At 29.7% G+C, this 10,388-nt stretch overlaps 1 protein-coding gene across 1 annotated transcript; it reads left to right on the forward strand.

Moving 5' to 3' along the window:
• The first annotated feature begins 4,849 nt into the window (after window positions 1–4,849).
• LOC111020420 (methylsterol monooxygenase 1-2) lies at window positions 4,850–9,798 on the forward strand. The gene is made up of 5 exons (XM_022297095.2): window positions 4,850–5,508; window positions 5,624–5,946; window positions 8,752–8,899; window positions 8,990–9,022; window positions 9,444–9,798. The coding sequence occupies exons 1-5, from the start codon at window positions 5,179–5,181 to the stop codon at window positions 9,510–9,512; spliced, it is 903 nt and encodes a 300-aa protein (XP_022152787.1). The 5' UTR covers window positions 4,850–5,178; the 3' UTR covers window positions 9,513–9,798.
• Window positions 9,799–10,388: the final 590 nt, after the last annotated feature.

Below are 10,388 nucleotides of genomic sequence, written 5' to 3' on the forward strand. Positions count from 1 at the left end.
TCATTATTTCAATTTTATAGTATATTCAATGTTTTTTATACCTCTTATTTTATTGTTTTAGTTTGAAAACTGTACTTTTTTTTATTATTGAAAATGTCAACAAATAATAATATATTTTATTTGAACAAAATATATATTAGTTCAATTTAAAAGTTCCGTTGAGTTGTTATTCTATATGTTAAATTGGTAGAAATATTATATTAAATATATTTTATTTGAAACAAAATATTAGTACATTTAAAAGTTATGTTTTGTTGTTATTCGATCTATATGTTAAATTGTTAGAAATATTATATTAAAATGTTTAGAATCACGGGCAACGCACGTGATATTAACTAGTTATATATAAAGGGTCTTTTATTTAATACAACAAATTGGAGGTACGGGAGTTCAAACCTCCGATCTCAAGAGGAGTAGATGTTAATTAGCGCTGAACTATGCTCATTTTAACATTTAAACGGTCGTTTGTTTGAACCACTTTTAAATTTAATGAATTATTTTTTTTAAATGTAGTACACAAATGTGCGGGGAAAATTTGAACATTCTAATTAGTATAAAAGTTTATAATATCTTTACCAATTGAGCTACTCTCATGTGTTAACTTTCCAATCCACCTTCAATTCCGCATCATTAGAATTTTAATATTTTTTAATAAACATATTTAATGAAAATAAATTGATACATTAATTATAAAGTTAAAAGTTTTAAAAGAATAGGAAGAGAATTAAGAAGTACGAATTAATACTAGCTAGGGTAATCTATAAATTTGAGCCAATTATAAATCCAAATATAATTAAACATTAAATGAAATATAAAAGGAAAAAATTAGAGATAAAATACTTGTGAAGAAATATACCACAAAATTTCTATGCGAAATTGGAAAATGAATTACAAAGAAGTATGAAACAATTATAAACTTAAAGGAGAATAAATTCTGAAGAGATGAAAATATGAATTTTTAAATATATCAGATAATTTAAAATTGGTTCAAATACTATCGTGGTTCCTATACTTTTAGTTTGGTTCATTTTAGTTATTGTACTTTCAAAATGTTAATTTTGGTGCATGTACTTTTGAAAAATAATCATTTTAACCACTAAGTAGGTGGCCACCATGATTTGAACTCATTCCCTCCAAGTCCTTTACTATTTACTAAAGCCCTTATCGACCACTTGAGTCATCCCATGACGGTTAATATACCAACTCTTGATAATGTTCCTATTTCTTATTTCAATTTTTTTAGAAATATAAGGGTTTTGTAACCGTTATTGTTTTTTCTTCATATTTTTGGTTTTTTTTCTTTCCAAACTATAGATAAAAATATTGTTTTATCATTTGTTACTTATAAAATTTACAATAAATATCAAAGATTTCAATATAACATAAATTTTTAAATATTTAATTAAAAATTATTTTTCATACAAAACTTTTACTTTTTTTTAGTTTTAAAATTTAAAGGACAAGAAATAATAAATTGTTAACAAATATGTTATATATAAAAGAAATAATAAGAAAAAGGTTACCAATTGCAATTATTTTTTTTATTGAAAAAAAAAGAAACCATAAATAGGAAACAAATAACAAGAAACAAAAAATAATAAACAATATAGAGAAACGTTCTATGTTATTACTGTTTGCTACATATTTATATTTTTTATTTTATGAGTGAGTTGCCTATTTTATCAAATTAAAATTTGAAGTATTTTCAACCCAAATTTTTTTTAGTACAACATGTGGAGGTGGTGGATCGAGCTTACAACCTCTTAATTGGAGATAATACCAATAACCGCTCAGCTAAAATATATTTTGGCATTATATTATTATTTTGTCAATTAATTTTAATGTTTTGTGACGATAAAGATTTGGTAAATAAAATATAAACTTAAAAATTTTAAAATTATACACCAAACTAAATATATAAAATTAATTATATATTTAGCTTTAGCTTATCTTTAATTAACTCTATAATATTACTCATCATGATGTGACAATTAGAAGGAATTTTATATTTCCTGTAAAAAAAATATTGCTTATGTTCTCTCCTACTTTTTTTTTTTTATTAACTTTTAACTTTTAAGAGGTGATTAAAAAAAAGAAAAAAATATACTAAAAAAAAAAAAGTGGATGTAGGCCATAGATTATTTGACTAATATCTATAAACTTGGTGTCCTTTTTTTCCCCTCAAATGTCTCTTTATTTTTGGTAAGTTGAACTTATTGCAATTTATTACAGTAGATCATTATTAATTATCTTAAATATATATTTTTTGTTTAGACTTAAATTTGCATTAAAGTCAATAGTTCCATAGCTAATGTTTTTTTTTTCAATTTATATATATAAATATATGGTTTAGGAGAGAGAAAAATATCTTGATGTCATGCTTAAATTTGTTAAAAAGTTATTTTAGTACCACATATGTAATGAAGATTCGAACTCACGGTTTTTTATCACGAGTTAAGTTATATATATTTAGTTTCTGATGTCTGAGAGTTGTTTTTTCTAATTTAGTCTTATTTAAAAAATCTCAATTCAAATTCTTTATATTTTAACATTGTTGAATTTAATTATGTTGTTAGTAAATATTAAAATTGGTTGAGATTGATTTATGTATTCAGTTGCTTTCTCCCTATTAATTTAACAAATATATGTGTCAAAAAATAATTTAACATATTTAAATTAAGAGATATACTTAATATTTTTTTCTGATGATTTTAAACAAACAATTTTTCGAAAGAACAACGTGTCCATACTACAAAATTCAGTTTATATTTTCTAAAAGCAGAAAACATTTTTTTTGAATTGATCATCTACTATCTATTTTGATATTAAAATTTAATGGTTTTTAAGAACATCACAATTCGACATCATCAACAGGAGAGTGAGTCGACATTTTTATAGTATCGAAAAAATATAAAAGAAAAATTAACAAAATATTACTGATATAAATATGTTATTAATATTAATAATTTTTAACTTTATTTAAAAATAGTGAAATTTTATTTATTAATTTAAATATTTGTTTTTTTATAATTTTTCTATAAATATCTATTGATATCAACATTGTCAATATTTTATAGATATTTCCATAAAATTTAGATCTTAACATTTTCATCGACATTGACATCAACATTTTGAACGGGATAAATCACATTTTCAACGAATTAGATAGAACATTTTTATTACATTTAAACCTTTTTTTAAGTTTTATTTCAGGATTAATTTTACTTAAAAAACAAAAATTTGTGAGGTAGAGAACGTTGGAACTTTGTTTCATTTGGAGGGAAAAAAATCACTCAAAAAAAAAAAAGTACCATCCATCAAATATTAATAATAATAACAATATGCCATAATGTTGAAATTATTTGTGGAAATCCGATTCTATTACTATTTAAATTAGATTTTAAAAACAAATATTAAAATTATTTTAGGACTAACTTTAAAAGAATGGATATGATTATAAAAATGATTCTGAAAGTATATTAAAATAAAAATATAGTAAATACACATAATTTTTTAAAATAGAAAATAAAAAGAAAAACATTATTAAGCAAAGCGTTTAAATATTTATGAATCTTTTAATATTTTACATTTTTCTACTACTTGCCTTTTTTTTTTCTTTTTCTTTTTTTTCTTTTATTGGTGAAGTTTTGGTTGGTATCAAAATATCTTTTCTTTTCTTTTTGTTTTCCATTTATTTAATTGTTTGATTGATATTTATTTTATTTTAAATTTTAGAAATAAATTTATTTACTATCAACTTCCTTTTTTTTTAATTTTCACTTTTAGAAATATATTTCACATTTACAAACTTAAAGATTCAGTTGGTCAATTATTAGCCGAATTAACATTTTTAATTAAAAAAGTTTTGCTAATATTTGAAAGTAGACGATTTAAATAAAAGTGAGTTATTGAATAAGCAAATTCCAAGTATTAATCAAAATAGACTTAATAAAGTCAAAATAAACTATATTTTAATGTTAATTGATATTATATTTTAGTGATTATTTTTAGGGCAACTTCGACTAATCTCAAGAGACAATTCAAATATTCTATTTTTATTCTTAAAATTTGTATAAAAAAATTATTTAGTCTTTTATCCTTCATTCTTTTAATTAATCATTTAAACAAAATCAAATTTGTTCTAAAAATTCAGTGATTTAAGACATCTATCCCAATCAAAAGATTATGAATCCAAATTCCTACCCCACAAATTAATTGTACTAAAAAATTTCTATTTTTAAAAGCAATTTTTGACCTATCACATGGCTTCAATATTTACTTATCAAATAAATAAATAAAAGGTGCACATCTATGTTAGTTTATATTACATAACTTAAGTTTAAATATTGTTTTTTCTAAGTTTAAAACTAATTTATTTTGGTCTATTGACTTCTTGATATTAATTTTTCATTATTCACTTGACAAAAATTCATTAAAAAACCCAAGCAATACCCATGACCCTATATGCGACTTCTCTGTAACATTTCTAATGATTAGATTTTATTATTATTTTCTTTGAGTTCGAAAAATTTTAAATGGATAGAAGTTTTATCTACTTATATTTTTTTAAGTACTATATATGGAGGTGAATATTCGAACTTACGATTTTTCAATTTGAAATAGATACCTTAATCAGTTGAGCTAAGTTGGATTGACTTATCTACAAAGTTAGGATCAAATTAGATCTATATATTACGAGAAAGAAAGTCAGAAATAGTGTCATATAGTGATAGAGTTTGGAATTCACAACTTTTTAATCTAAAATAGATATCTTAACCTCGATTGATTTAGATTTATTACGAAAGAGAGAGTCGGGAATTGGTGTGTTACTAAGTTGAGTTGGGAGAGAGAAGGCACGTGAAAGATTTGGAAGAGAGAGAGTGGAGAGAGAAGGCATGTGAAAGATTTGGAAGGGAGTGACAGACGGCAATGGAGTGGACAGCATTCTCCTCCGCACATATATATAAACAAACATTGAATCCACAGAATTTCACGGCCTTCCTCTTGTTTTCTTCTCTTCTCTGTCCTTCAAAATTTCCCGCATAATTTTAACTTTCTGGGTTTCTCTCCGATTCCCGATTTCGATTCTCTTCTTCCATTCATATTTCATCCCTTTTGGCCGCTTCTTCCTCCGCCGGCGGCGTAAATTCCATCTGGGTTCTCCTCCGCCGCTCCCCAATGTTGCCGTTTCAGTCCCTCCACGAAGCCCAGTCGGCGCTTGGCCGGAATCTCACCTTCGCCGAGACCCTCTGGTTCAATTACTCCGCCGATAAGTCCGATTACTTCCTCTATTGCCACAACATTCTCTTCCTCTTCCTCATTTTCTCCTTTATTCCCCTCCCCCTCGTCTTCCTCGAGATTCTTCACGCAGCCGGAATTTATAAGTACAAAATTCAGCCAAAAGTCCGATTGCCCTTTTCCGAGATGTTCCGTTGCTACAGAGATGTCATGCGGATGTTCTTCCTCATCGTTGGCCCTCTCCAACTCATCTCCTTCCCTTGCATTAAGGTAAATCTGGGGTTCCCATTTTTATCTTTTAATTCATCGATTCTGCTATGGAGTTTACGAATCAATTCATTTTCATTCGTTTGTTAATTTGTTTTGTTGGGTTTTGTTTTGGTAGATGATTGGGATCAGGACAGGGTTGCCATTGCCTTCAGGATGGGAAATTCTTTCCCAATTACTGGTTTATTTCATGATCGAGGATTATACAAACTATTGGGTTCATAGATTCCTTCACTGCAAATGGGGGTACGAGAAAATCCATCGGGTTCACCATGAATACACAGCTCCTATAGGATTTGCAGCACCATATGCTCATTGGGCTGAGGTTTTGGTCCTTGGAATTCCCTCTTTTCTTGGTCCAGCCATGGTTCCTGGTCATATGATCACCTTCTGGTTGTGGATTGCTTTAAGGCAGATTGAGGCCATTGAAACGCATAGTGGGTAAGCATGCTAAAGCTCTCTCTCTCTCTCGTCTGTTTATCTCTGTTGCTGTCTTTCTAAAAAAATTATTTCCCTTTTTCACTTCTGCACTGTGCCTTTATTCGACCACGACAAAATGATGCCGACTTTGAATTTTTTCTGCATTCTTTTATCTCTTCGCCAATGCCTTTGTGTTAAAGTACTTTTAATCTGAAGGATCTTGAATGGTGGGTTTAACTTTTGTTGACTAGGACTGTGATCTGCTCTTTTCCTTTCTTCTTTTTTTAATCTTGGTTGCCTTTTCCTTATTATATGTTTCTATATATATGTTTGGTCCCAATATGGACTTCATATCATTACTGCATGAACTTATAGCATACTGAATCATTGATCCTTCTGACTTGATAGAATGAAAGTTTGAAATTTTCGTTGAGAAATATTGAAACCATTAAATTTACCCTTCTCAAGTTTTTCACGGTGCCCAGTATCAACTTTCTCAGCTTTCATATTCTTCATACGGTTTCGGGAAAGGACGGATTCCTTTGAACTTTGCTTAAGAAGATGTAAAAATCTTCAATGAGAAGCCTAGCCTAAGCAGCTTGACTTTAATACACTAAAATATTAAGGGCCCACTACCCCTATATGCTTTAAGCTCATGGACATCATTTCAAACTCCATGATCTAACATGGTATGAAAGTAGCAAGTCTTGAATTGCAATCCAATGTTATTTTCTTTTCTTTTTTCTTTTCTCAATTTTGTATCGGGCGTTTTTGCTAACGTTTGTCTCATTTGAGGGGAGTACTGATTATATATGAAAAAGAAAAATTGAATATATCCTAACCTATCTTACTTTAGTTGTGGAAGAACAACTTTCAATTTTACTTTATCTGATTAGTGGTACTTAACTTTATTGGACTATAGTGAATAATGGATTTAATATATGATGAGAGGAAAAACAACGAAATGGTTGGTTGTGTCGATGTATTTGCATCTATGGTAGGCAACGTACAATGGATGCAATGGGGAATATCGTTGTGAAGTGATGCTGCAAGCCTGCAACAACATCTCTTGGGGAAGATAATGAATAACATGATTCTTATCCAAAAAAAGATAATGAATAACATGATAACTGAATCTTAAGGAAAATCTATAGGCTATAGCTCACAACCATTCCCAATATTCCCGATCTTACTCTGTTTGCGGTTGTGTATACGGCCTCAGGTTTACCCCCCGAGGAGGGTAACTCAAGGTTAAAGTTTTGTAGCCTTGGGATTGTTAGAGGATGGGAGAAGGGAGGAAAATGGAACAGATGGGAAACGGGAGGAAAAAGGAACAAGGAGCTGATGTGTAGCAAGACATCACGGGTTTGGCTTCTGTAACCTAGGGTTGAGAAGCCGACCAAATGTTTTGTTACACGGCTTGCTTATCCTAAGCAACAACTTTGCTAATTTCATAGGCGACACAAACCAATATTCTATAAATCTTGAATTATGAAACCCAATAGTTAGACAAATTCAGGTTTCCATGACGTATTCCTTTATACAATCCAAACATAGATTATACAAACTCAAACTTTTCAATAAACCCAACCTCATTAAACCGGGAGCTAAACATCCCCGGAAAATTAATGGTATTGGTGATGACCAAAATCAAGTCCTGTTCTTCATGTTGACTCTGACTGCACTCGTTTTAGAACTGTTATTAAATTAGAGGAGTGAAAGGAAAGAAAAGTAAATTGACATCTGAAAGGGGGCCAGCTTACTCAAATAAGAATCCATTGATTTGACCTCCAAATTGTTTAGTTGGGCCTGAAACCAAAATAATGGATGCCAAGGCTTATGGCTGGGAATAAATGCGGTGTCAGATAATCATTTCTTTGGTCATGTAGGTCATAGCTTGGGCTGTTGGTGGGTTTCCTGTGGCTGAACATCCCCCTAGTATTTGGTTTTGAACATGAATAGCTATATGTATTATCATTTTATATTGCTGAAGTTCAATCGTTTTGTCTATTCCATTCAAAGACTGAGATTCGCATGAACATTGATGGAAAGATGTTGTATACCTTTAGTTGAAAAAATTTTTCAAAATTGAAGTCTTCTGTGTCATAACAGTAATCTGAAGTTGAAGGATATATTCATAGGAGACAGTTACAGACTAATTTTTTACAGTTAATATGTTTCATAATCATGAACATTAGTATTTTGACTATTGTGAATGAACTGTCAACCCCTTCATTCTCAATCTTTTTGTTATTTTCAAGTTAAATTACCATTTTAGTTCTTATAGGCTTAATTTCAATTTGGTCCCTGTAGTCGTAAAAACTTCATAATCATCTTTTTCCTTATGTTAATAGTTTTCTTTACCTGTCATGTTTTTGTTGGACGTGACAGAAAGAGGTGATGAAATTGCCTTTAGTAAGGTTAAACAGGTGGATCTTTGAGTAAAATCCACTATTCTCTCTCCGCCCTGTCTAAAAAAACATGTCACATCCAGAAAAATGTTAACGTTCAGTAATAGCATAGGCGTTCTGGGAGATTTAACCAAACGATAGTGAGCACAACAAAACTTTTAAAACTAATAGAGTTCAAATTGAAACCAAGCGCAAATCACAAGGACTAAAATGGTAATTTAACCTTATTTTGATTACGAATCAACTATTCATGTGAACGACCCTATTGTTTCTCTTTACTTGCTGTGTAGTCTGTTCTTTCTTTTCCACCTCTGTCTTTTTCTTTTTCTTTTCTTTCTGAGATTGTGCTTTTATGATGAGTGTTGAGATAGATCATCCCTGGTTTTATTTATGGTAATATATTCTTCACATTCAGGTATGATTTCCCCTGGAGTCTAACGAAATTTATACCATTTTACGGTGGTGCGGAGTATCATGATTACCATCACTATGTTGGAGGACAAAGCCAAAGCAACTTTGCTTCAGTATTTACCTACTGTGATTATATTTACGGAACTGACAAGGTAGTTATTGGTCTTGTTTGTTATAATTTTACTTCCCACTTGTTCCAGTTAAATCATGCTCTTAAATTTTACTTATTTTTACTTCCTCAGGGGTATCGCTATCAAAAGAAGATCCTCAAGACGGTAAGTGCTTCATTTTCGTCCCCGTCCCCACCTCTGCCCCGAAATCTGATCGTATATGGTGTCATGAATTTGTATCTAGTTTCATGTTTTTCGATGGCCTGGCCGTTTTAAACTTGATTAAGGTTTAGGATGGCTAGTTTAGTTTAACTATTTTTTGCTCTTGCTTTCTCCTGTTTTTATTTGTTGGATCAAACCTGTTTCATCTGAAACAGTTGCCTCTTTTTGCTCTCAGCATCTGTTCTATTTGTCATTTTGCTTTCTTTTGGTTTTGGGGGGTAGAGATGGTGTAGAAAAAGAAAAAGGAAGGCGGATTTATAACTGTCATGTGCATTTTTCGTTGTTCTGGTCGATATATCGTCTACTTTGCGGTTGGCGACACGATATCGTGTGTTCTAATTATTTGTTGTTGGTGTGTAATCAGTTGAAGGAAGAAGGGAAGAGCAGTGAAGGGTCATACTACAGCACAGCCCAAGGTGTTAAATCGGACTAGACGACGGAGGGGACTCATGTTTTGAAGGATGCATTGTTCGTGGGCGTAGCAACGTTATGTAACCTCTGATTTTTGAAGTTAACTTAATCGTGATCGTATTTCCGACGAGGTAGTTAGGGACTGGAATGGGATGGAAATTAACTTGAGGTCTCAAAGAAGTTGTTTTTGTTAGCTTAATCTTCTTCAGGCTCAGAATTCAGATTCTCCAATGGCTTGTGTGTTTAACCTTATTGTGCAGACAAAACCCCTAATATAAATATCTATTTGGTTTGGTTTGGTTTGTAAACGTTGCATTTCGATAATCATTTTGTTTTTGGTTTTCGGTCCATTTATTAAAAATATCATTTTAAGAATTAAAAACTAGAAAAATAATGGGTTTTTAGAGATTAAAAATATTGCCTTTGTTTTTACAAATTCTAAAAGTAGATTGTCTTTAAAGGTGTGTGAACATTTGGTTCCAACTATAGAGACACTCCATATTTATTGTGTGTAATCATGATATCAAAAGAATGGTATTCAAATATGATTCACTTTTTTGAAACTTTTTTCTTTATATATTAAATTATTGTTCAAGAATGATATCTTGAATTTTTCTTATTGTCTGTTCGGTAATGTTCTCGTTTTTCATTGAAAAATATAAGCATTTGATAATTATTTTTATTTCTGATTTCTTTTTTTTTAGAAATATTCCCAAAATTATATATAAATTTTGAAAAAATGATTTTCTTATTTCTTATTTCTGTTTACAATTTTTTCTATAACATAACTAAAACTATTGTTTTTTCATTCTTGGACTAATAATAACATAAAAATAAAATTTTTACTTTTTGAATTCTAATTTAATGGTTACTTTATTTTTTCAATAAAATTAAATAA

The sequence above is a fragment of the Momordica charantia genome (genome assembly GCF_013281855.1).
Source record: "Momordica charantia cultivar OHB3-1 chromosome 10 unlocalized genomic scaffold, Mcharantia_2.0 BLBB01000010.1, whole genome shotgun sequence".
Classification (NCBI taxonomy): Eukaryota; Viridiplantae; Streptophyta; class Magnoliopsida; order Cucurbitales; family Cucurbitaceae; genus Momordica; species Momordica charantia.

Bases quoted from the DNA above. Each gene is read 5' to 3' on its own strand.
- LOC111020420 (XM_022297095.2), top strand. From the start codon at position 5,179: ATGTTGCCGTTTCAGTCCCTCCACGAAGCCCAGTCGGCGCTTGGCCGG. The intron at 5,509-5,623 runs GTAAATCTGGGG...TTGTTTTGGTAG, and splicing joins TCTCCTTCCCTTGCATTAAG to ATGATTGGGATCAGGACAGG. The intron at 8,900-8,989 runs GTAGTTATTGGT...TTACTTCCTCAG, and splicing joins ATATTTACGGAACTGACAAG to GGGTATCGCTATCAAAAGAA.